This window comes from Caretta caretta, chromosome 9, assembly GCF_965140235.1.
Source record: "Caretta caretta isolate rCarCar2 chromosome 9, rCarCar1.hap1, whole genome shotgun sequence".
NCBI lineage: Eukaryota > Metazoa > Chordata > Testudines > Cheloniidae > Caretta > Caretta caretta.
The window spans coordinates 55,110,935-55,138,318 of record NC_134214.1 but is presented as its reverse complement, the minus strand read 5'-3'; the positions used below and the strand labels follow the sequence as shown (position 1 = coordinate 55,138,318).

Sequence of the window (27,384 nt, the reverse complement as noted above, 5' to 3'; positions counted from 1 at the left end):
TGGACAACTGGGGACGACTTGTGGGAGTAAGTGCTCGCTCATGTGAGTTGGGTTGCCCAGTTAGGTCCTCCATGTATGTCAAACTTTCCTGCAGTGGTGCTGATTTTGATCGTCCTTGTACAGGAGTGACTTGACTGACATCTTTGTGGCTACACTGACCCACAGATGGGGTGAACAAAGGCATAAACAGTCACATCCCTTCCTCTCATCTCACTGCCCCCACGTCAGGAAGCTGAGTCATACACTTAATGGAGAGAGAATAGGTTTCAAAGGAAAAAGTGTTCTGAACTTTGATACTCAGACCTCAGTGGTTCAGGAGCCAAATTAGCCATTAGCATTACCCACGAGGCATAGTCACGTGAATTCATTGGTTCATTTACTATAGAGCTATAGATTCATATTTACACAGTATGATGGGAAAAAATAGTTTTTATATCTATAATTCTCACAGCAAAATGGCTGACCAAGTATTATTATTTTAAACAATGAAATAACAAAGGAATATGGTTAATAACATAGGATAAGCATCCTGATTGGTCAATAACTTAGATCAGTTAATAGTTAAATCACACAGTGTTTTAATATCATGTGCTGTAAAGAGCTGCAGGAGATTAAAGAGCCACTTGCAGCTCTCAAGCCTCAGTCTGAGTCTCACTAGTTCAGAGGTTATTCACTGAGTGCTCAGTCTCCTTAGAAACAGATGACTTGAGCCACAGATCTGAACTCCCCCAGTATTCAGGAGCTCTTAGGATCCAAGGTTTTTGGTTTGGCTCATTCTGGAGGTTGGTGTAAACTGCTAACTTCTGATCCAGATTCAAACTTCCTCAGCTATGTGATAAGCACAGCATGACTTCACTGGGACTGAAGTGATTTGCTGGATTGAGGTCAAGGATAAGGGGTGGCATGGAAAGTGCACATATGAGAGGAGGACATACAGTGGGTGTTTAGGAGGAGGGCAGGAAATGGGAGAGGATGCAGAGAGGGGAAGTGCAGGGCTATGAAGATGAGAAACATGAGTTTGATGCAAAAGGCTTGAAGTCACTAAAGACATTTGAAGAGGGGTTACATGGGCAGAGTAGTGCAAAAGAAGCTCTTTGGACTGACTGCAGGGGGCTGAGGTGAGAAGCAGGAACTCTGCAGTCAAGGTGAATGAGAACAAAAGGCAGGCTTGGGAGAGGCTGGTAGATGGTGAGATCACTAACTTTGTGGAACAGGAGCAGAAAGAAGGGAAGAATGTTGCGTGGGGAGGAAGCTTAAAAGAAGAGAACAACTTCACCCACCACCTTATGAAGGGAAGATCTGCCTCTGAGGTGGATATGGGTAGGGTTGGGCCTGTCACTCTCTGCACATGCTGCTCTCTGGCAATTTAAAGATGAAACTATTATGTCTTGCCATGTGGATGTGTTGTGAGACAAGCTGCTGGGCAGCCACAGCTCAGCCATCTTGGCTATAGCGCAGTTGGATGAGAGAATACCAAAGAGTTTACACAAACACAGGTGCACTTGTAGTGAGGACAGCCCGTTACTGATAAAAAGGTTCAAGGGTGGAATCCATTCTAATCACTCACATAATCCAAGGGTGGAGCTACTCAGGGAGATAAAGGATCTACATATTTCAGACAATTAAAAGTGTAACTGTTTACTGAAACCAAGGTCAAAACGAAGGCTGGAACCAATGGCAATTACCCTCCAGGGCACAGTTACCTATTGGATTCACAGATGGAGCTAGTCACTGGACTCAATGGTAAAATGATGCCAAATTAGTAAGAATTATCCAGTGAAGAAAAAAGCAAGGCAAATGGAGAGGGTAGCTTCAGCCTGATCTCAGCTGGAAAAGCTCATCTAAGTAGCCTTCAAATTAGGCAGGTATGAGGTCAGTTTATGCATGGGAGGAGAATGTTTAATAGGAGTGCAGCCTCCTGAGGCCTTTTTCAGAGGCTGCAGGAAGAGGGCAGAGGATTACTAGAGGGAGTGTCTTGCTGCTTTGTCATTTAATTCTCCAAATGAACTAAAATATCAAATCACTGACTTTGTCCATGTCCATGTGGTACCATCTTCTGGAACCAGTCACAGATATACCTTAGGAGTCTTGGCTGTGCGGATAGAAAGGAGAGAGAGCCAAGAGCAGACGAACTGAATTTACTCTTCATATGGCTTTTAGCAGTATGTTGGAGGAGCTTCTCTGCTCTCACCTCCCCATATTGTCACAATATCGTAATCTCTTTCCTACTGAGGGGAAAGGCTAGAGACTGCTACTTGTTCAGTGATGGACCTGATCAGAAGCCCATTGATGTCAGCGGAAGCCTTTCCCTACAGCTGTATCAGCTCAAATATTTGTGCACAAAGGCACCTTCTGCTGGGAGCTAGGACAATCGACCTGAATGGGGCTAGCCATGTGTTCATGTGCAAGGCAGCTAACATACCATCCCACACTGCAGCCTCCATGGTCCAGGCCCAGGGAACCTAAGAGATCAATTAAAGCTCTGGGATGAAGACTGTTGTTGGCAACTTTGCTCCTCTGGCCCCGTGGAACTTTCTGCAATAAGGGTACATCTCATCTGTGCAGGATCCAGAGCTTTCCTGAGGCAGTCCAAGACTATAGCATTAACATCCCCAGGAACTAAGGACCATCCCAAACCTCCCCATTTTCTGCTCCAACTGAAAGGAGCATTGCTTTGACCTGCCTTCTCTAATAGATATGTAGCAATGTGTATATATTTTAAGAATCCAAAACAAGACATTCCACAGCACATACTTTTCTGCCTGGGGAGAGGATGAGAGAACAAACAGATGGCTGATGTCAGTCACATTACTTAATGCCCTAGTGGAAGGCGCTCAGGGCTTGTCTTTACTTGAAACACTACAGCCGCAGCTGTAGCGCATCAACATAGACACTACCTACACTGATGGGAGGGGTTCTCTTGCCTGTGTAGGAAATCCACCTCCCTGAGAGGGTAGGTAGATGAAGAATTATTCTGTCAATTCTTCTGTCAACCTAGCGCTGTCTACACTGAGGGTTAGGTTGGCTTCATTATGCCACTCCGGGGTGTGGATTTTTCACAATATCGTAATCTCTTTCCTACTGAGGGGAAAGGCTAGAGACTGCTACTTGTTCAGTGATGGACCTGATCAGAAGCCCATTGATGTCAGCGGAAGCCTTTCCCTACAGCTGTATCAGCTCAAATATTTGTGCACAAAGGCACCTTCTGCTGCAATCTGTTTTTCTTTGCTGGCCGGCAGCAAATATTATTAGTTAACTCCTCTGTTTATATGGCTGCATCACCATAGTATCTGAGCACCTCTCAGGTAATGAATTTATTCTAAATAGGTGCTAAAGGGTCGGAACTTCTATCCGAGTTATACAGCTGAGGCATAGCATGGCTAAGTGACTTGCCCAGGGCCAGACTGTAAATTTGGAAGAAGCAGGAATCAAACCCAGATCTCCAGTTCTAGTCCACTGGTTTAGTCACAAGCCCATCTTTACAATGATAATGAATCTTTGTGACTCATCACAAGACTAATCAGGTTTTTTTAAGATGCTGCTTTTTTATTCCTTATGTGAAGGGGCATAGTGATTGCAATGGCCTCTGGTTTCTGCAGTGTATCTTTAATTGACAGCAAGGCAACCTGGGGTAAAATCAGCTCCAAAGAAGAGCAGTCTAGGTCAGCCTTTCATCCAGTTTTAAGATCGACAGTCCTGTTTTTAAATGGTTTGTCCCCTGTCTAGTGCTGAGACAAAACTGGATGCAGTTTTGTCTGGTATCAGGGCAGAGGCACCAGAACTGGGAGGGCCAGGAGTCCATTGCTTCCCCACTTTTTAACGTGGGCATAGTTTGGGGGGTAGGGGGCTGCGTTGCTCTCCCCCTCAACTACAAGTCTTGGGCAGGCATGGAATGGTGCAGGCAGCGGCTGCACTTCATGGCGTGGGAGCTGATAAAGTGATAAGCTCCCCTGTTGCAAAGTGCAACCTTTACCTGCAGTGCCAGCCCTTCTCCCTGGCCCCACCCCTGCTCCTCCTCTTCCCCCTGAGATCCCGCCCCTTGGCCAAGCCGGAAGCTGGGCTGTGGTAAGAGCCATCCAGGGAGCCTGGGCCGCTGTGGGGAGCCCCGGACCCTCCACCTGCCCATGAGCAGCCCCTGGCCCGTGTCCCCACCCAGAAGAGGAGGAGCAGGGGGTGGGGCCATGGAGGGGACAGGGCCACAGGGGGAGGCAGAGCCTTGTGGGTCCCCAACCCCATTGAGGTTCCAGTGCTCCTGGGCTGGGGATGCTATTTTGAAAACCGCCCCGCTGTTGTGACCTAGCACGTGTGAGGGACCCATTTTGAAGAACGTGCCAGGTAGGGTTACCACCTTTAAAAAGCAAAAAAACTGGCAACCCTGCCCCACAAAAGACAAGCCTGCCGCAACCTGAATCCCCAACCACAAGGCAATTCCGCAACACCCCCCTCAACAGTCACTTAGTGTATTTAGAGAGAGAACACCTATAGATATGATTGGTAACATCACAGGTCTCCTCACTCTCACATGACTCAAACCCTCTCTCACACGTGCGGTGTGCTTACATGTTGGTGGGCAGACAGCTGCTGTATTTTCAACGGTTTTGCTCTGTTATCGCTTAAACTGTGAAAGTGGGAACTCTGCAGCATCTTTAGCTGGACACAGAAACTTTTAACATTAGATATCCCAGGGTATTATGATAATAATGCAAATTTTTATACCCAAGCAAGGAAAACAGCAGATTAAATTATTTTTCTGGCAACTGGCAATCCCACAAAAAACCCAGTCAGGCCAGTCAAATACCAACCAGGTGGTAACTCTAGTGCCAGCCTGTTCCTGGTGGCATCCTTGCACATGTCCAGGAGGCCATTTTGGAGAATACCTACACCGCCCCTGTGACTTTGCATGTATGTGTGCGGTCACGCTGGTGGGGATGGACCCATGCTGTTCCTGGCAATATGGAATGTCCAGTAATCTGGGGATGTGCAAGTTGGCACCTAGACCAGGCCTTGTGCTGAAGTCCCACTAAAGCTTTATTTTTGGCATTTCAGCAGTGCCTAGGCCTTGTGCTGGTGCTCTGTGTGGGATGGATTCCTCTCCTATAGGTCAGGAGAGGCATTCCCAGTTCTCCAATTAAATCCAAATACACAACTGTGCCTCTTGCAATAACAGTTTCGTTTCTGCAAAAATACCTATTGGAATTTCCCAATCAATCTGAACATGCTCTCATGCGGAACAATAGCTCTGTTTGAGGTATCCTTCTGCCCTCGCAGACGTCTGCAATGGGGAAGTGCTCCTGAGGAACTACTAGATCACTTCAGGTGTCTGAGAGGCCTAGTCAGAATCCATAGCAGCTGCTAGAGTTCACTGCACGTGAGGCTCAATCACATGGACTGTTCCTCTATCTGTAAATCAGTGGCTGTTGCATGAATGCTCCTTTACCCAGAATTACCCAGAAGTAAGGAAAATACAGCAAGGCAGTAAGTTTCCACAACACTGACTCCTTCCTCTCTCACTGTCCAGTGGGGTCAAGCTGAGACAGGGTTTCATGCACCCCATGGCAGTTTAAAGCTGACATACAGTGTCTAGCTTGAACACTGCTGGTGTTTTCCTAGCTTACTTGCTTGAATTGTCGGATCTCCTGTTGCCACTGCCAGTTCTCTTGCATCTTTGGCTTTGGTTTGCAGCTTCTGGGAAGATACTGAATGGCTGGCATGAGAGCCAGGGCTGGAATCAATCTGATGGTAGCAGGAGGGTTGGAGGTTGGGAAGCCATGTATGCTGGGAAAGGGAAACAAAAGAGCTTCCTGTTCCTCAGTGAGCAGAAGACTGGGAAGGGATAAGACCTGCAGTGACGGTAATGATCCTTCTGTTAGAGCCTATAAGGGGGATGGGGTGTGCTAGACAGCCTGGGAAGGCTTAGGCTATGGGTCTGCACTGAAGTGGGAGACAGAGCAGGAGCTCTGGGAGAGGCAAGTCTATGGCAGTGGGGGATAAGGCTGGTTTGGGTAGGCCCATTAAAGGGTAGGCATAAGGGGCTGTGGGAATGTCCCTGTGCTGGGGCTGAGGAGGCTTAGGCAGGCTGCAGAAGTGGGTGGTGGAAGCGACCCTGAGTACATCAGTTTGCACCTCGCTTAGGGTGAGCATTTGCTTCCTTTTGGGGCCAATGGGCAGAGCTTCCAGCAGAGGGAGGAAGACCCTCTTCACCCAGTCCCCAGTGCATATGAGTAAGGCTGCTCCTAAGACTGGCAGAGGTTTGGACCAGAGCAGCCAGGAGCCAGCTGAGAGCCATCTAGCTTGGATCCTGCAACCTGTTAAGTCTGAAGGTCACATGAACCCTAGGGACAGGACCATGGCCCACAAGGCAAAGAATGGCTGGTTGGGGTCTTTGTTTGTCTGGATTTCTCAGTGGACTCTGTTTACCCGGGAAGGAGGGGACTTGACGGTTTGGCTGGCATGCTAGACCAAACCAGAAGGGGACTGTGGCTCAGAAGGGGGACAGACACAAGTTCACAATTAATGCCAGAAAGGCAGGTAACCCTGTGATGGGACCTATTTAGCTTGACTTCCCATTGCAGAAGGTTTCAGGACCACTCTTGACCTTACCAGGGTTGAATGCTGGCATAACTCCAACACTGTCTGGTGGGGAGACTGCTAACAGCATTTTTATTAAAACACTTTAAAGCTCTCTGTCCCTTTCTGGGGTAGGGAGGGGGTTTGTAACACTTCACCCCAAACATCAGACTCGCACAGACCAGCCACTGCTCAGCATTTTCTTCTCTTTTTCCAGTTAGGGAAACCTTGGCTGGAGGGTTCATAGACCCAAGATTAGGGGAGATGTTGAATTTAAGAGCAATCCCAGCAAATGTGGTCTAATCTTACTCTTGTTTATGTTTATTTCATCAAGCTTTGGCTTCTTGGTCTGGCCAGGAAGAAATGTCCTCTTTGCTCTGCCTCTCTCTGCTGTATCTGGATTCAAACGTTGCACAGGTAAGGCAATAAAAGTTACTACAGCTTCCTTTCTGAGCTCTTTTCTATCTTAACTGATAGAGGATTATTTTAGAAGTGTTGAATTTGTGGAAAGCTAAATACATCATTGTGATGTGTGTACAGCTGCTGCTCTGACAAGAAAATAAACTGTGGATCCCATTGCATTAGTGAACTTTCTTGCTTCCTTAATTGAACCACTGAAGAAACCCCAAATTATAACATCCGTGTTCTTAGGCAAAAAATAAGACTCCATTGTCACAAGGGCCACATTCTTCTAGTCTTACTCAAGCTGAGTAGAACTTTCTGCTGTGAATAGTTCCGCTGAAATCCATGAAACAATATCAGAAGTAAGGTAATATTCAGTAAGGTAAGGTAATACTGAGTCAGGGTAGCAGTATCTTGCTCCAAATTATTAAAATATTGGATGGTATAACCAACCTCACATGAGCCAACAGCAGTGTTAGAAGCTGGGACCTACAGGCTAAAAGCATACTACTTGAGCTAAAGGACTGAGGGCTTGTCTACACATGGAATTATTTTAGTATAGTCATTCCTGAATAACTTCATATGGGGATGCTTATTCCAGAATAAGAGTGCCTTCTTCTGGCTTAATTTAAATCCACTTTGAAGGTAGATTTAAACTAAACCAGAAAGAGGTACTCTTATTCTGGAATAAGCATCTACACATGGAATTATTCTGAATAGCTTATCCTTGAGTCCCTTGGATGGAAGCAGGAACAGATTCATAAAGCTCTTCGGTGGACCAACCACGAGAAGAGAACAAAGGCCCACACGCCTAGTGTGGGTTAGACGAGCACAGGCAAAACGCAATGGCTCTATCTCTGTGTGGATGGTAACCATTCCAGGAGCCATTTCTTCCATTCCTGGTTCTCCTTTTCTTTTCTGAGGTATCATTACTATATAAATGTTTTCTTTATGCATTTCAAATGGCTAGAGCAGGCCTGTTTCAACTGAACAGACTGTCACAGTATATTATTTATGGAAAGTAAAAATATTTGAAAAGGAAGATATCTCTTCTCTCTGCCTGGTTTGTAGGATGTTTCATTACTCTGTAAAATATGTGTTTAAAACAAATTACAGGAAATGTTTAAAAAGAAATGCAGTCAATCACTCTCTCAACTAAATTACTGTTAGCCTAAAGATTGTTTATCAAATTATGTTCATTATGCTGATAAGAACCTTTTCATGTTTACCTGTGTTTTGAATGTGACCCTGTCTAGAGGTCGGTGGTGACAAAATATGACTACCACCTGACAGCTAGTCAGTGGCCTATGGAAAATGAGCAAGTGCTCTCAGTCCACTTCCTAGTGAACATTTGCCCATTTATTCAAACCTATTTGCCCTCAGTGGCAAGCAGGGAGGTAGGAATTCAGGATTTCACTGGGAGAATCATAGAATAATAGGGCTCAAGAGACCTCAAGAGTTCAAGGCCAGCCATGTGAGCTGAGGCAGGACCAAGTAACCTACTCTGTTCAAGCGAGGGGCAACGGATTCTTCCTAAAAGTGGAGGGGCCATGAGGGTCTGCCCACTCCATGGCCCCACCCCTCCTTCTCCTTTTCCCCCTGAGGCCCCACACCCTGGCCAAACCAGAAGCTGGAGCCAGGTCAGGGAACTCGGGCCCCTCCACTTGCCCAGTGTGGGGTGGGGCACGAGAGCAACCTCTGGTCTGTGTTCCTGCTCCTCCAATCCCCTGCCCAGGGCAGGTGGAGGGTCCGTGGCTCCCCACATCTGGCTGCATGGCTCTTACCCTGACCCAGCTCCAGCTTCCGGCCTTGGGGTGGGGCCTCGAGGGCCGAAGAGCTGCAGCTGGGCCATGGTAAGAGCCGCCGGGCAGCTGTGGGGAGCTGTGGACCCTCCACCTGTCCAGAGCAGGATCTGATGGGGGTGGGGACACAGGCCTAAATCTCTTGCTGCAGATTAAGCTCATTACTTCTTTTCCTACGTTCAGTGGACATGGAGAACAATTGATCACTGTCCCCTTTATAAGAATCCTTCACATACTTCAAGACGTATCAGGTCCCCCCTCGATTGTCTTTTCTCAAGACCAAACCTGACATACAGGGTAACAAGAAAACATTTTACAAATATATGAAAAGCAAGAAGAAGACCTAGAACAGGTTAGGCCCATTACGCAGTGAGGAGAGAAAGACAATAAAAGAAAATGCAGCATTGGCCAAAGTATGTTAAAAGACTCTTTTGTTTCAGTTTTCACCAAAAACGTAAATGGGGTAGCAGCTGAGGCTAAAATAGAAAAAGAGCAAATTAAGAATTACTTAGACAAGTTAGATGTCTTCAGGTCGGCAGGGCTGGATGAAATACATCCTAGCATGCTTAAGGAACTGGCTGAAGAGATCTCTGAGCCATTAGCAATTATCTTTGAGAACTTTTTGGGGAAGGGAGAGATCTGAGAGGACTGAAAAAGAGCAAATATAGTACCTATCTATAAAAAGAGGAATAAAGACAACCCAGGGAATTAGAGACCAATCAGCTTAACTTCTGTACCTGGAAAGATAATGGAGCAAATAAACAATAAACCTGTAAGCACCTGGAAGGAAATAAGGTGATAAGTAACAGTCATAGAATCAATCATAGAATCGTAGAATATCAGGGTTGGAAGGGAACTCAGGAGGTCATCTAGTCAAATCCCCTGCTCAAAGCAGGACCAATCCCCAACTAAATCACCCCAGCCAGGGCTTTGTCATGACTGGGATGATTTAGTTGGGGATTGGCCCTGCTTTGAGCAGAGGGTTGAACTAGATGACCTCCTGAGGTCGCTTCCAACCCTGATATTCTATTCTATGATTCCATGATTTGTGAGGCCTGACCTTAAAAACCTCAAAGGAAGGAGATTCCACCACCTCCCTAGGTAACGCATTCCAATGCTTCACCACCCTCCTAGTGAAAAAGTTTTTCCTAATATCCAACCTAAACCTCCCCCACTGCAATTTGAGACCATTACTTCTCATTCTGTCATCTGCTACCACCAAGAACAGCCTAGATCCATCCTCTTTGGAACCCCCTTTCAGGTAGCTGAAAGCAGCTATCAAATCCCCCCTCATTCTTCTCTTCCGCAGACTAAACAATCCCATTTCCCTCAGCCTCTCCTCATAAGTCATGTGTTCCAGTCCCCTAATAATTTTTGTTGCCCTCCGCTGGACGTTTTCCAATTTTTCGCATCCTTCTTGTAGTGTGGGGCCCAAAATTGGACACAGTACTCCAGATGAGGCCTCACCAATATCGAATAGAGGGGAACAATCACGTCCCTCGATCTGCTGGCAGTGCCCCTACTTATACATCCCAAAATGACATTGGCCTTCTTGGCAACTAGGAAAGGAAACAACATTGTTGACTCATATCCAGCTTCTTGTCCACTTTAACCCCTAGGTCCTTTTCTGCAGAACTGCTGCCTAGCCATTCGGTCCCTAGTCTGTAGCAGTGCATGGCATTCTTCCGTCCTAAGTGCAGGAGTCTGCACTTGTCTTTGTTGAACCTCATCAGATTTCTTTTGGCCCAATCCTCCAATTTGTCTAGGTCCCTCTGTATTCACCTGCAAACTTGCTGAGGGTGCAGTCTACGCCATCCTCATAAATATGGCAGGTGACCAGCTTGGCTTAACAGTGAAATCCTTGCTGATCTTAAACACAAAAAAGAAGCTTACAAGAAGTGGAAGATTGGACAAATGACCAGGAAAGAGTATAAAAATATTGCTCGGGCATGCAGGAGTGAAATCAGGAAGGCCAAATCACATCTGGAGTTGCAGCTAGCAAGAACTGTTAAGAGTAAGAAGAAGGGTTTCTTCAGGTATGTTAGTAACAAGAAGAAAGTCAAGGAAAGAGAGGGCTCCGAACTGAATGAGGGAGGCAACGCAGTGACAGAGGATGTGGAAAAAGCTAATGTACTCAATGCTTTTTTTGCCTCTGTCTTAACGAACAAGGTCAGCTCCCAGCTCCTGTGCACTGGGCAGCACAGCATGGGGAGGAGGTGACCAGCCCTCTGTGGAGAAAGAAGTGGTTTGGGATTTTTAGAAAAGCTGGATGAGCACAAGTCCATGGGACCGGATGCGCTGCATCCGAGAGTGCTAAAGGAGTTGGCGGATGTGATTGCAGAGCCACTGGCCATTATCTTTGAAAACTCATAGTGATCGGGGGAAGTCCCGGACGACTGGAAAAAGGCTAATGTAGTGCCCATCTTTAAAAAAGGGAAGAAGGAGGATCCTGGGAACTACAGACCAGTCAGCCTCACCTCAGTCCCTGGAAAAATCATGGAGCAGGTCCTCAAGGAATCAATTATGAAGCACTTAGAGGAGAGGAAAGTGATCAGGAACAGTCAGCATGGATTCACCAAGGGCAAGTCAAGCCTGACTAATCTATTTGCCTTCTATGACGAGATAACTGGCTCTGTGGATGAGGGGAAAGCAGTGGACATGTTGTTCCTTGACTTTAGCAAAGCTTTTGACACTGTCTCCCACAGTATTCTTGCCAGCAAGTTAAAGAAGTATGGGCTGGATGAATGGACTCTCAGGTTGATAGAAAGTTGGCTAGATTGTCGGGCTCAACGGGTAGTGATCAATGGCTCCATGTGTAGCTGGCAGCCGGTATCAAGTGGAGTGCCCCAAGGGTCGGTCCTGGAGCCGGTTTTGTTCAATATCTTCATTAATGATCTGGAGGATGGTGTGGATTGCATCCTCAGCAAGTTTGCAGATGACACTAAACTGGGAAGAGAGGTAGATACGCTGGAGGGTAGGGATAGGATACAGAGGAACCTAGACAAATTGGAGGATTGGGCCAAAAGAAATCTGATGAGGTTCAACAAGGACAAGTGCAGAGTCCTGCACTTAGGACGGAAGAATCCCATGCACCGCTACAGACTAGGGTCCGAATGGCTAGGCAGCAGTTCTGCAGAGAAGAACCTAGGGGTGACAGTGGACAAGAAGCTGGATATGAGTCAACAGTGTGCCCTTGTTGCCAAGAAGGCCAATGGCATTTTGGGGTGTATAAGTAGGGGCATTGCCAGCAGATCGAGGGACATGATTGTTCCCCTCTATTCAACATTGGTGAGGCCTCATCTGGAGTACTGTGTCCAATTTTGGGCCCCACACTACAAGAAGGATGTGGAGAAATTGGAGAGAGTCCAACAAAGGGCAACAAAAATGATTAGGGGTCTGGAACACATGACTTACGAGGAGAGGCTGAGGGAACTGGGATTGTTTAGTCTACGGAAGAGAAGAATGAGGGGGATTTGATAGCTGCTTTTAACTACCTGAAAGGTGGATCCAAAGAGGTTGGATCTAGACTATTCTCAGTGATAGCAGATGACAGGACAAGGAGTAATGGTTTCAAGTTGCAGTGGGGGAGATTTAGGTTGGATATTAGGAAAAAAATTTTCACTAGGAGGGTGGTGAAAGACTGGAATGCATTACCTAGGGAGGTGGTGGAATCCCCTTCCTTAGAAGTTTTGAAGGTCAGGCTTGATAAAGCCCTGGCTGGGATGATTTAGTTGGGGATTGGTCCTGCTCTGGGCAGGGTGTTGGACTAGATGACCTCCAGAGGTCCCTTCCAACTCTGATATTCTATGATTAGGAAAAGCTTCCTAATTGTAAGGGTAGTCAAGCACTGACACAAGTTATCTAGTGAATCTGTGGAATCTCCATCACTGGAGGTGTTTTAAGAACAGGTTAGACAAACCCCTGTCAGGGATGGTCTAGATCAGGGGTTCCAAAGCTTGGTTCATGGCTTCTTCAGGGAAAGCTCCTGGCAGGCTGCGAGATGCTTTGTTTAGCTGAGTGTCTGCAGGTATGGCAGGCTGCGGTTTGCCATTCCTGGCCAATGGGAGCTGCGGGAAGTGACACGGGCCAGGCTACCGCTTCCTGCAGCTCCTATTGGCGGGAACGGCAAACCGCGGCCAGTGGGAGCTGCGAGCAGCCGTACCTGCGGACGCTCAGGTAAACAAAGCATCTTGCGGCCTGCCAGGGGCTTACCCTGAACAAACCATGAACCAAGTTTGGGAACCCCTGATCTAGATAATACTTAGTCCTACCTCTGTGCAGTGGCCTGGACTAGGTGACCTATCAAGGTCCCTTCCAGTCCTACATTTCTGTGATTCTATGCTCATTTTTTTTAACTTTTCCTCACAAGTTGGGTTTTCTAAACCTTTGATCATTTTTTGTTGCTGTCCTCTGGACTCTCTCCAATTTATCTACATCTCTCCTAAAATGTGGTGCCCAGAATTAGACACTGTACTCCAGCTGAGGCTTCACTTGTGTCAAATAGAGCAGGAGAGTTACCTCCCATGTCTTACCTATGACAATCCTAACAGTACACCTCAGAATGACATTGGCCTTTCTCAACTACATCACATTGTTGATTCATATTCAATTTGTGATCCACTATAATCCCCAAATCTTTTACTACCCCCATTTTGTAATTGGGCATTTGATTTTTTCCTTCCCCAGTGAAGTACTTAGTACTTGTCTCTATTCAATGTAATCTCATTTATTTCAGACCAATTATCTAACTTGTCAAGGTCGTCTTAAATTCTAATACTGTCCAAAGTGTTTCCACCCCCTCCCAGCTTGGTGTACGTATAAACTTTGCAGATGACAATCTTCACTCCATTATCCAAGTCATTAATGAAAATACTTTATAGTACTGGACCCAGGAGAGACCCCATGGGACCCTACTAGATATGCCCTCCCAGTTTGACAGCAAACCCATCAATAACTACTCTTTGAGTGTGGTCTTTCAACCAGCTGTGCACCCACCTTATATTAATTTAATCTAGACCGCATTTCCCTGGTTTGCTCATGAGAATGTTATGTGAAACTATGTGCAATGTTGTAGCCATGTTGGTCCCAGGATATTAGAGAGACAAGGTGGGTGAGGTAATATTTTTTATTGGATTGACTTCTGTTGCTGTGAGAGAGCTGAAGAAGCTGTGAGAGAGACAAGCTTTCAAGCTCTTCTTCGGGTCTGTGAAACTGTCAAGCCTTACTAAAATCAAGATATCGCATCTACTACTCCCCCCCATCCACTAGGCCAGTAATCCTTTTAAAGAAGGAAATTAGGTTGGCTTGGCATGACTTGTTCTTGACAAATCCGTGCTGGCTATTCCTTATCACCCTATTATCTTCCAGGTGCTTACAAATTGATTGTTTAATAATTTGTTCCAGTGTCTTTCCAGGTATTGAAGTTAGGCTGACTGGTCTATAATTCCCCAGGTCCTCTTTGTTATTCTTTTTAAAGATAGGTACTATTTTTGCTCTTCTCCAGTCCTCTGGGTCCTCACCCATCCTCCGCGTATTCTCAAAGATTATTGCTCATGGTTCAGAAATTGCTTCAGCTAGTTTCATAAGTAGTATGTAGTAGGATGAATTTCATCAGACCTTGCTGACTTGACTACATCCAACTTATCTAACTATTTTTTAACCTGTTCTCTCCCTATTTTGGCTTGTGTTCCTTCCCCCTTGTTGTTAATATTAATTATGGAAGCTGATGATACACGGCACCTTGGGGAATGGACTCAGCACCTTGATGGATTGGGTCCTGAATAAAGATGGAAAATTATCCTCTCTTCCCCAAGAGGCCCCTCCAGATTAAGGTGCAGACACAATGGTGGGGAAGTGTGGGAATTATCCATTGCTGTACCTGTTCTTTGAATAAACGGAACTGATAACTCTATGGCTCCTGGCATTAGCACTAATAACATGCTATAATTTGCCACAGACTTGTATGCATTTCTGTTCTGCAGGATGTATCCAGTGGTACTGTCTTCAATCTCTTCTCCTCCATCACCCTTTCTATGGTGAAAGGTGTGTGTCTGTCTACTGAAGTGGCATGCATTGCAATTTTCTCCTACAGGGAAAATTTGTTACCCTGTGTGAGTCCATGCCAGCTGTAGTTCTAAAGGGCAGTCTATACTATATATGACTGAAGTGGGTAGCTACAAATATTTCCGTATAGCAGTAATTTGGGATCTAAACTTGCTGCAGTTTAGGGCATGAGCAAGCCCTAAAACATGAAGACCACTGAAGTCTGCAGGAGCCCTTACTTTAGATGTAAGTTGTTAGGGGGCAGGAACAGTCTCTTTGTCCTGCATTTATACAGTGTAGCACAATGGGGTCCTGGGACCATGACTGGGGTGCTAGGTGCTGTCGCAATACAAAGAATAAATAAGAATTCTGTGTGGGCTTTTGATCAGGCCCTTGAAGAATGAAAGCAAAAGTTCAGAAAACCTGAATATTTTGCCAAAGCCCTATTAAACCATCACTTTCATTTACCATGTCTTCTTGTCACGAACAATTAACAAAATACTTGTAGGTGAAGCGAGCTGCCTCCTCTCCTCCTCCAGTCCATTAACTTAGTGGTATCCGTCCAGAGTCTGTGACATCATAATTGCTTCCATAATGATGGGTGATGATTTCACAAACACTGGACTGAAGTATTACTCAATGAATCAGGCAGGAGGAGGCAGTTGCAAGAATGAGAGCATGTTTACAAACACATGCCTAGGTAACCAGCAAACTCAGAGGAGCTAAGGAGCTAAGTTAATTAGTTTAATGGGGGTCTCAATCAAACTAAAATATTAATGTTCGGCCAACTAAAATATTAATGTTTGGCCAAACAACTGTCAGTCCTCTAAATGTACAACTGTAGCAGGCAGAGGACTGAACCAGTCCTTGGCCTAACGGGAATGTTCACAATGCCAGTCTCATGCTCCAAAAGCTGAACCTTAGAACCCCGACTTCCCCCAGTAAAAACTGGCTTTTATTGTTGCGTTCTCCCTGACCCAGTATACATTCCACAGCAAGGGCATTGTTTCTGTTGGAATTGCTCTATAAGTTTGTGTATGTAAAAATGGGAACAACAGGCTAATATCAAAGAGAAGTCAGGGTATTTCTGTGACTTACAATAATGGCTACAATGAGCTTAAATGAGACTTCCATTGCTGAATGAAAAATCTTATTCAAAAATGTAAATAGTGACTTTTAACTATTAAGGCTGCAAGACACATTGTCTAAAGATAGGAAAGTTGGATTTTAAACTTGTAACGTGTCCTCGGCCCAAACCTTTGTACCAGTGTAGGGACTTACGTGGTATGTGAAGTGTCATCACTAGTGTGGTGTTTCACCCTTGAAATAGCCAAGCTCAGTAAAGTGTATTAGGAACCTATTTTCAACTTGAATTGTTATCTTCTCTTGTAAGCTGAGGCCAGGTGTCCATTAGGACTTTTGCCAACAGAGCAATGTCAGTTACTTCAATCGCAGCAGAGGTCTTGTGTACATACGCTTTTATGCCGGTGTAAGAGTGCTTATTTCGCTCACCGAACTGGCGGAGTTTATAATGAGAAAAGTACTTTCTGCCAGTATAAAATGCATCTATGCTAGGTGGGTTGACTTTATATTATGACCAGCAAACTTTTTCTGGTGTGGACTAGGCCTATATCTAGCTATGTTTATCTATTTCAAGGCCCTGTGTATCCTGTGGCAAACTAGTCTTAAATTCCACTGCAAGGGCCCTGAATTGGTGTGCTCTGTTCTTGTGTGGCAGACTAGAAATTATGGTGCTGCTTCAAAAGACTCAGATTAGCTGTCTCTGTCTTGATATGAAATTCCAATTACTTTACACAGCCCTGACACCGTCACTTTTCGATGAGCCACAGACTGTTGTATTTAACTCACAATGGCATTGCAGAAACTGAAGAGGGTGTGAGAAGCTTGGACAGATGGATAGAGGACAGCTATGGGGGGGCTTTTGGCATCTGAGGAGAAGTGGAAGGCAATGTGTAGTAATTATATTAGCTGGCATTCTGGTTGAATGATCAGCTAAATAATATCGATGCTAAATCTTCACCTTTGTTTCAGAGCACCATTGAGTTAATGGGGACAATTTAAACTGGGACTACTGTTTCAAGCTATCTGCAGATTCAAGAAGGCAACACTGCCTCAGTTATACTGATGCCATGAAGGCTAGAAACATGACTTTAAAAAACACCTTATATTCTGGACCACATTCTGCAACAAATGGTGGGCAGATGGCAGGTTCTGTGACCACAGAATCCTGGAATATGTTACGTCTTGGACTAGATATTATCGAGATATAAATCTCTTTTGGTGAAGAGCTAGTCAAGAAATTCCATGGGTTTCTTCATCCCTCCCACTAAGCAAAACTGAATTTGCAGTGAGACTGGCTGGGCTCAGGGATTGTTTGAGACACAGACCTGGTTTGGACACTTTTGAATTTCTTGACCAGCTCTACTAATAACCTTTTGGGAATTACAACTGATCTGGTCTGTTGTTTCACCTCAGTGTTGTTGAGCACCTGTGTTGCTTATAGTTCAACTTTACAACCTGTTCAAAATCTAGCATCACAGCCACCCACTCCAGGTGCTGCATTCCATGATTTGGCACTTTGGGTTCTATGGGCAAATAACTATCGCAGATTCTGCAAAAGCGGTCCAAGGAATACACTTTAATCAGGGAATAATACTTCTCCTTGGGAGTGTTCTCAGTGGTACATCAGAGCATGCTCTCCCTGGAGCTCAGCCACCTGTTTAAAAAAGTCCCTCTTAACCTAGCAGTACAACTGCCTAGAGCCTCCTTAACTGAGGAAAAAATGGGAGGGGAGATTCTTGTTAGCCGGCTTGCATAACCCCGCCCCTGGTTATTTCATCTTCCTTACAAGGCTAAAGCAAGAGGCTTTCCTTTCTCTTTCTGCCCCCAGCTCTCAAAAGCAGCAGAACAAGTGGTAGGATCCTACTAGAGTGCAGACGGGATGTGGAGGCTGGCAGAGATGGGGAGAGAATAAAGAACCGAGCAAGCAGCTGCACTCTAGCTCCAGCAGAGGATGGGAGCGGAGAATCATTATAATCTTTACAAATCCTAAAACAGATTGTTCGAACCAGTTCTTCCAAAGAAATATTAGAAGCAGCTGAAACCGACAAAAGATCACTGAAAGGAAGGAAATGCAACATGAGAGGTAAATATGTCCTTTGCTGGGAAGTTTTTAAGAATTTGGCATTGTTTTCTTTATGGTAAAAACTTTCAAATATGGGTTCCTAAAATGAGGGTCTCAAACCCATCTATAGGCACCTGACTAAAACTTTGGTCTGATTTTTTTTTTTAGGGGTGTTGCTCACCTGCAGCTCCATTGAAGTCAGACCCAAAGCTTTCATTCAGGTTCTTCTAAATGAATTTTAAGTCTCTTACTGTAGGTAAAAAGAAAAGGAGGACTTGTGGCACCTTAGAGACTAACAAATTTATTTGAGCATAAGCTTTCGTGAGCTACAGCTCACTTCATCCGATGAAGCTGTAGCTCACGAAAGCTTATGCTCAAATAAATGTGTTAGTCTCTAAGGTGCCACAAGTCCTCCTTTTCTTTTTGCAGATACAGACTAACACGGCTGCTACTCTGAAACCTGTCATTACTGTAGGTATTGGCACTTCTGCTTTTCCACTTTGCTGAGACAATTGCAGTTGAAAGGCTTGGGAGAAAAAGCCGGTAGAGTGTATCGTTTAAAGAAGTCACAGGAACAAAAACTAATTTAGGATTGCAGTAAACACGAACCTTTTGTCTCTGAGGATAAGGGAGATCCTTATGGTGGGAGATTTGAAAATTGAAACACTATTATAGCACAGTATTTATGGTGTATAGGTGACCTCCTTCCTTCAACATCCACATTCTGATGTGCTGGAATTCTTGTGTCTCTGCTTCTGCTTGAGGTACTGTAGCTGGAATGTAGGACTCTGGTTTGATTTCCTAGATTATTTAATTGAAGCAAGCTGGTCTTGTCTACATATTCTGAAAATTGTTTCCAGATTCTAACTATTTAGTCTCTTTGAAATTTAATTTCAGAACTGCTGAATCTTAAAGGGGAAAAAGAGAAAATATCTTATTAGTGCAAATCTTGCCGTTCATACCCATGCAAAACTCCCACACTGCTCTCGGTGGGCACCTAAGAACTGCAAGATTTGGCCTATTCGCTGTAAGATTCAATGGACCTGATCTTCAGCTGGTGTAGATCAGTGTAGCAGCAATGACTTCCATGGCACTATGATTTAGATTGCTGGGGGATTTGGCCCTATGTTCCTTTTTCTTTCCGGGTGAGCTGATGGATTTCCATATGCTCTTATCCACCAGGTAAAGCTAATGAAGGTTAATTCAAGAACCTTGCTGGAAACTGTGACGAATCACGAGCCCAGTGTATTATTTCCCTTAAACGATAGCTACAGATTCCTGTCAAAGGCTTCAGGGCAGACTTCAGATAGGCACACCTTGAGTCGGTGAATTCAGCTGTCAGGGATGGAGGTGCTACGCCGTTCCTCAGTCTTTGCTGCGGAGGTGATGGAGGTTTTTGATCGGTCTCCCACTGACAAGGAGCTGGTATCCCAGGCCAAGGTGCTCTGCAGAGACTACATACATTCCCGGCTGCTTCGGGCTGGCATTGGCTGGAGCAAACCAGAGCACAGTGCACCCATGCCCGGCGGCAGACTGGCTGAGGTGTCCAGCGTGCTTCTGCGACTAGGTAAGCATCCATGCTGTGGCTGCGATCAGGGGACCTGTGTGGGTCCCTTCAGGGCACTTCTGACTAGACCAGGAACGGGTGAAAGGCAGGGACTCCTTGGGACTCCCTGGGACTCCAGTTGGGACTCCCTGCCTGCCCTGGCTCTGTGCTGCTCCTGGAAGCGGCTGCCATGTTCTGCCCCTTGGCTGGAGGTGTGGCCAGGTGTGGCCACCCCCGCAGCTTCCATTGGTCATGGTTCCCAGCCAGTGGGAGCTGTGGAGCTGGCACGGGGGGTGGGGACAGTGCATGGAACTTCCCTGTTCACCCCTGTGCCTAGAGTCCACAGGGACATGCCGGCTGCTTCCGGGGAGCTGTGCAGAGCCAGGGCAGGCAGGGAGCCTGCCTTAGCCCCGCTGCACCCGCCATCCAGACTTTTAATGGCCCGGTCAGTGGTACTGGTCAAAAACCGGATGCCTGGCAACCAGTGTTCCCTCTACTTTTCCCACATATGTGAGGAATGAATTTTGTTATGTACACCAATATGGAGGTGACACATCACCTCCATATTGGTGCACATAACATAATTAATGTGATGACAGTGGGGCCGAGGGGTTCAGAGTGTGGGAGGAGGATCAGGGCTGGGGCAGAGGGTTGGGGTGAAGGGGTGTGAGGGCTTCAGGTGCGGATGAGGGCTCTGGGGTGGGGCCGAGGATGAGGGGCTCAGGGCTGGGGCAGAGGGTTGGGGTGCAGGGGTGTGAGGGCTCTGGTTGTGGGTGGAGGCTCTCAGGTGGGGCCAGGGTGAGGTGTTTGGGGTGCAGGCTGCCCCATGGCTTCGGCGGGGAGTAAGGACTTCCCCCAGCTCTCTCTCCCCGCGGAGGTTGGGGGCAGGGCTAGGTTGGGGCCAGGGGAGGGGCACCCCTCCCCCAGCTGCAGCAGGTCCTGGCAGGGTGGGTTCCCTGAGTGCCTGCGCAGAACTTAATAGGCTGCTGTGCGGCCATGTGACCGCACAGCTTACAGGGAATGTAGCTGACAACCCTATCTACACCGCGCTGCGTCGACGGGAGACACTATCCTGTCAACTTCCCTTTAGGGTTTCCAGGTGTCCAGTTTTCAAGTGGAATGACCAGTCGAAAAGGGACCATGGCTGCTCTGGTCAGCACCACTGACTGGGCTGTTAAAAGTCTGGTCGGCAGCCAGGGGGCTTTGCACACTGTCCCCACCCCAAGTGCCAGCTCCACAGCTCCCATTGGCCAGGAACTGTGGCCAATGGGAGCTATGGGGGTGGTGCCTGTAGACAGGGCAGCATGCAGAGCCACCTGGCTGCGCCTCTGCCTAAGAGCTAGAGAGGAGACATGCCGCTGCTTCCGGGAGCTGTCTGAGCCTCTACCCCGACCCCCTTCCATGCCCCAACTCCCTGTGCCAGCCCTGATCCCCTCCACTCTCCTAACCCGTCAATCCCAGTCCAGAGCATCCTCCTGAACCCCAAACCCCTCATACCCAGCCCCACCCCATAGCCCATATCCCCAGCTGGAGATGGAGCCCCCTCCCACACCCCAGCCCCTTGCCCCAGCCCAGAGCCCCCTCCCGCAGCCCAAACCCTTCATTCCCAGTCCCACCCCAGAGTCTGCATCACCAGCCGCAGCCCTCACACCCCCTTCCACACCCCAACCCCCCGTCCCAGCCCTGATCCCCCTCCTGCCCTCCGAACCTCTCGATCCCAGCCCAGAACACCGTCCTGCACTCCAAACCTCTTATCCCCAGCTCCACCCCAGAGCCTGCACCCCCAGCTGGAGCCCTCACACCCTCCTGCATCCCAACCCCCTGCTCCAGCCCCGTGAAAACGAGGGTGGGGAGAGCGAGCAACAAAGAGAGGGGGAATGAAGTGAGTGGGGGCGGGGCCTCAGAGGAGGGGCAGGACAGGGGTGGGGCAAAGGTGTTCAGTTTTGTGCGAGTAGAAATTTGGCAACCCTACTTCCTTTACTCTTTTCATTCCGGTGGAATAACGGAGTCAACAGAGAGCGCTCTGCCATCGAGTTAGTGGGTCTTCACCAGACCCACTAAATCGACCCCTGCTGCATCGATCACAGCAGCGTGGGTCTCTGGTAAATTTAGACATGGCCTAATTGCCAGAATGTTCTCTTGCAGAGAGGAGTGATAAGAAGGGGAGCATGGTTCATTGGGCCAACCAGTGGCATCCTGCCCTATATCAGCTTGTACTAGATGTACAGGCATGCTGGGGGTACCGACAGCTGGCCATGCTGCATGACTTTTTGCCCATCCTATTAATATTTAGCCTTTGTTGTCTTAAAGTCAGTCCGTTCTCTCCTAGTCTCCTCCTGTCACCATGGTTTGGAGAGTACTTTAGTGTCTAGTAGCCCTCCCTGTCCAAATGATCTTCAGCTCACTTTTGGCCAGAACACTACCATTAAACTAGGGATTCAAAATGCTGCCTGAAGCAAACTTCCTGTAAAATAAATCCTGTGGACCTGACCCTCTGCTGGTCTACTTCCATTGACTTCACTATCTGTCTGCTTGCAGTGTGCTTTGCTGATTTACATGTGCTGAGGATCTAGTCCAGTATCTCTCCCAGCTTCTCTCCCTCTTGTCCCTTCTGACTTCTCCTTCCCCTTTCTGTATCCTGGTGACTCTTTTCTTTGGTCTTTGTTTTAGAGGCTGCGGTTTTCCCCTCAGATGAATTTTTCATCCTTTTCTATTGTTTCATTTATTTTTTCCCTCTAAGTTTCTCTCTCCCTCAGACATATTCTTCTCTCCTGTTTTGGTTTTTCCTCTCTTTTGCCATCTGTGTCTTTTCTTTCCTTTTCCTTCCATTCCCTTTCACCTTTTTGGTCTTCTCTCTTTCTCCCCCATCTGCTCAGGTGGGGTCAAATGTGGGTGGCAGAAGTGTTTTGGAGGGCGAGCAGATGGCAGAGTGAATTTGAAGGCGTCTCCTTGACGACTGTCCTGACTCTGTCACTGTGCTTATATTCAGATGGAAGGATTTGGCTGATAGTCCTAAGAACTTGGCTTCTCTAAGCAAACCTGCTTGGAATGGAACCACATATAGGGGATACAAGGGGAAAATCATCCTTCATATTAAGCTATATGGTCATTTCCTGATCACTTGTTCAGAAACATTGCTGCCCACAATGGCCTTTCGCTCTTCCTTCCCTTTTCCTGTCGTAAATAGTCAACTGCAGCAAAAGGTGTTAAACCACTGCTGTTTCCCAGGCATGTGCCCGGAACCTGAGCCCCAAACTGCTGCATCAACTGGTACAGCCAGCTAAACCAGTTCTTGCCCAGTGACAGTTGCTGTGAGCACTCTGTGTATGTGAAGGAACAAAGCATTCCTAGTTCTTTTGCTTATGCATATGGATGGTAAGGTAAGCTGGCAAGTGAGCATGGTGAGCCAGCGAGTGGGCATGGACATACAGTGGATAAAGGGAATTCTGTACTGATGCTCTTACAGAGCTCACAGCTGAGGAACAGTGGCACAGAGCAGTGAGACACTGTGGCTGCTAATAGGACTAACTGGTTATAAACAGTAAAAATAAGTGTGCAGCTTTATTATAAAAAAACTCCTACAAACCAACCATCCATCTATGTCTGGAACTACCACAATCATTGTATCAGCCTTGCCACCACCAGCTGCATGTCCGCCTGGCTCCTGGTGCGAGCAGACTCGCAGGCATTAGTTGATGAAGGGAAGACCAGCAGTGCTCACGCTGGAGTACTGTCAGTGAATCCTCGGCCGCCCTTGGGGGCAAGGTCCCCAGTTGCTGTAAACTACCATGGTGCCATTGATGTCAGTGGCATTGCATCAGTTGCACACTGTCCCCACCCCAAGTGCCAGCTCCACAGCTCCCATTGGCCGGGAACTGCGGCCAATGGGAGCTACGGGGGTGGCACCTGTGGACAGGGCAGCATGCAGAGCCACCTGGCCGCGCCTCAGTTGACACCAGCTGAGAAACTGGCCTTCCTGAGCTTAACTAGAATCAGCGCAGTACTCTGAGCTCCCCATGCACTGTAAATCCCCTGTGTTCTGCTGGCCAACCATTAGTTGGTGTGTCTGTTCTTCCTTGGCAAAGGGAAGATTTTTGGGGACCAGCACAGGCCATAAAATGAAAAAATTATCCCTTAGAGTTCTCTCTGTCCTACTGGTTCCCCCTCTGCAATCTGTTGTGGCTTCCATCAGCATTCAGTGCTGTGTAGATGTGCCCATCTGCTTTCTCACAGTTTTCTTCTCAAGCCTGCTGGATGATCATAGAATCATAGAATATCCGGGTTGGAAGGGACCTCAGGAGGTCATCTAGTCCAACCCACTGCTCAAAGCAGGACCGATCCCCAATTAAATCATCCCAGCCAGGGATTTGTCAAACCTGACCTTAAAAACTTCTAAGGAAGGAGATTCCACCACCTCCCTAGGTAACGCATTCCAGTGTTTCACCACCCTCCTAGTGAAAAAGTTTTTCCTAATATCCAACCTAAATCTCCCCCACTGCAACTTGAGACCATTACTCCTTGTTCTGTCATCTGCTACCACTGAGAACAGTCTAGAGCCATTCTCTTTGGAACCCCCTTTCAGGTAATTGAAAACAACTATCAAATCCCCCCTCATTCTTCTCTTCCGTAGACTAAACATCCCCAGTTCCCTCAGCCTCTCCTCATAAGTCACGTGTTCCAGTCCCCTAATCATTTTTGTTGCCGTCCGCTGGACTCTTTCCAATTTTTCCACATCCTTCTTGTAGTGTGGGGCCCAAAACTGGACACAGTACTCCAGATGAGGCCTCACCAGTGTCGAATAGAGGAGAACGATCATGTCCCTCGATCTGCTGATGTTTACTTCAGACCCAGGGGCAAATGACCAGAACAGCTGCTCAAGTGGACAGTCTATTCCAGAATACAGAATTTTGGAATGAGTGTGCTTCCCAATTGTTCCAGAATAAAGTAATTTTTATTCCAGAATAAGAGTGTCCACACCGGAAGCTATTCTGGATAAGCTATTCTGGTCAGTTTCCCCACATAGACAAGCCCTTACTTGTTGGGAATTGCCTCCAGCCTGGAATGAGAGGGGGATGTAGATCTTCAGCAAGAGAAGAGGAACTTTAGGTCCTCAATTCCCAGCACCAGTTTTGTAACTCAGAGCCCAATCAGATTCCTAGATCCACAGACAGAGGGTCCTTCCATGTGTGGATCTGACCTTACCTTGTGGCAGATTGTGGTCAGCCTCTCCACAGCACACAGTCCTTCTCTGGGCCCTACAGAGGGTGCTTTGTGGGTCCTGGGATCTGTATTGTGGGTGAGGGCAGGCGGAGGCAGATATTTCCACCCCCCCCACTGTGAGCATTGTTAAGTACAGGGTGGGCAGATAACGCATCCATAGTCTCGCCTCTGCTCCACAATGGGGTTGTGTGTCCTTGAGGCAGCTGTTGGCTGCACTGCCAGGGAAAGGGTTGCTGAAGTTGGCTTGACACCTCCCATGGGCTCCATGCACCTGGGAAATGTTTGGACACCACTGCATCCTGCTGGCATGTGACATTAGTGGTGTACGCTCACTCTCTAAGGCCAATTCTACACTACAGAGCCTATGTTGGCATAGCTAAGCCAGTACATGCCTATGCCAACAGAAGGAGCTCTGCCAACATGGTAACACCACCTCCCCCAACATCAGCTAAGCTGAAAGACTTCAGAGTAACAGCCATGTTAGTCTGTCTTCGCAAAAAGAAAAGGAGTACTTGTGGCACCTTAGAGACTAACCAATTTATTTGAGCATGAGCTTTCGTGAGCTACAGCATCCGATGAAGTGAGCTGTAGCTCACGAAAGCTCATGCTCAAATAAATTGGTTAGTCTCTAAGGTGCCACAAGTACTCCTTTTCTTTAAGCTGAAAGAAGCACTCTTCTCTCGGCACAGCTGCATCTACACGGGGGGTTTTGTTGGCATAGATATGTCAGCTAGGGTTTTTTTTTTCACACCCCAACTGACGTAGCTATGCTGACAAATTTAGCTGTGTAAACCTGGCCTAATGCTAGCATGGACTTTGCAGTTCGGGTGAAATACGCTTTTGTATTCAGGAAACTTTTTTATCTTAAAAGGTTAAAGGCTAGATTCTAATCTCTGTTAGGCCCATGTGTGTTGGGAATAAGCCCAGTGAAGCGAATAATTATTCCTGATTTGATGTTCATGCGGCTGAGACAAATCTAAGTCAGGTTTCCTCAGGGTATCCTATGACATGAAAGTACTCTCATCCTGGAGGCAGGTAGGGGAGAGGGCGTTCAAGACAATCCCCACTAAATAGAAATCTCAGGCACCAAGATATGCAGCTTTCAGTGTCTAATGCTATGACTGGAGACAATGTGTTTTCACTGAGTTCTTGTTACACTTAACTAGCTAAGGAGCAGTTGCCACCTTTGCCTAGGAGTAGAGGAGATGTGACAAGCAGGGTGAAATGTTAGACCTTGGCAGTGTTTCTTTGAAAATAGCCATTTTAAGGAAACCTTACTTCATGGGGAACAACTTCTCCTGCTTACTAACGTTGACAAATCTGTGCTGAAGGGGGATAGGATAGCCCAGCAGTTGGTAATGGGGGATACGAAATCTTTCATCTCTTGGTTGCCAATTCAAATCAATCCCCACTCAAAAGTTAGAGCAGAGGAAAGTGAGATGGGACTTCTGTGTCCTTTACCCAGCTTTGCCAATGGCTTCCTCTGTGACTCTGTCAGTCACTTATCCTCCCTGCCTCGGTTTACCCAGCTGTGAAAAGGCTATAATACCTACCCTGTAGGACTGTAGTAAGGCTTTTCTAGACCATGCCATAAAGCACTTTGAGAATCTCAGAGAACAGGCGCAAAGCAGGAGAGGTTGAAAGCCACAATCCATCTGGTAGCAGTTCAATGACTTAGGGGAACTTCGTGGCATTCTTGGTCTAGTTCCATTATCCTGGGCACTGGTCCTAGGCAGTCTAGTACAGGGGCAGGATCTATATTTATTTAATAAGAATGGCAGCGGAGACTAAATATAGACAAAGCTTAGGCATGCCAAGGTCATTCAAAGTTGCACCTGTTCAACTAAACTAGCGTAAGTGGTGATTTGGTTAAAACAGTGTGGAAACTTATCATCTGATTTAAACCTGGTTTATATCGGTTTTGCTTACTTCAGTAAGTGATATAAATCACATTTAAATCAGATGATGAGTGTCCACAGTGTCTGGCACTAGTTTAAAATAGCTTTCGTTGAACTGGTCCCACACTTAATAGAGCCAAGGCCACAGAAGGGGCCCGTCCAGGTCTACGTGACGAAGCTGCCATTTCTCCTCTTCGTGCTCTTTCACAGCTGTGGGGGGAGGGGGGAGAAATGATGACAAGCTGATTGCTGAGATCACAACATTCATTACACATGATCCCAGCTGAGCATGGAGAGAGAAGGCTGCCGCCAGTGTAATGTGCTCTCAGAAGCAGCATGACCTTGTGGGTAGGAGCTGGCTTGGGAGTAAGAAGACCAGGGTAATGTCCCCAGCTCTGCCCCTGACTTGCTGTGTGACCTTGGGGGAATTGCTTCCCCGCTCTGTACCTTTGTTTTCCTGGTCTATTTATTTAGCTCCTCAGGACGGGGATTCTTGCTATGTGCATGTACAGCACCTAGCACCACGGGCCCTCCTGTAATAAAACCAATAATGAAGAATAATAGTGCTCTGCCAAGTGCTTATCCTATTCCCCTCCTCCACCATACAGATATTTCAGCTAGCTCAGGGTGAGGCTATCCCTCTGTTCCTCATGTTCGGAGGTAAGGCTGTGTAACCCTGAGATGGAGGAACAGTTCTCCCATATCGTATGTAACATTCCCTCTTATCAGCCTCAGCCATGCATTGCTGGGTTTCCTTTGTTA

General features: G+C 46.9%; 1 protein-coding gene across 2 annotated transcripts in view; it reads left to right on the top strand.

Annotated features, from left to right (window-relative positions):
* The first annotated feature begins 6,960 nt into the window (after window positions 1-6,960).
* The window catches only part of BOK (BCL2 family apoptosis regulator BOK), a 50,322-nt gene continuing 29,898 nt past the window's right edge, over window positions 6,961-27,384 (top strand). The window contains exons 1-3 of one of the 2 annotated variants that reach the window (XM_048863583.2): window positions 6,961-6,984; window positions 17,725-17,979; window positions 19,141-19,525. In XM_048863583.2, the coding sequence (XP_048719540.1) occupies window positions 19,303-19,525 (223 nt within the window). In that variant the 5' untranslated portion in view covers window positions 6,961-6,984; window positions 17,725-17,979; window positions 19,141-19,302. The remainder of the gene's footprint in view (window positions 6,985-17,724; window positions 17,980-19,140; window positions 19,526-27,384) is intronic. The other variant, XM_048863582.2, reaches the window with a different exon arrangement.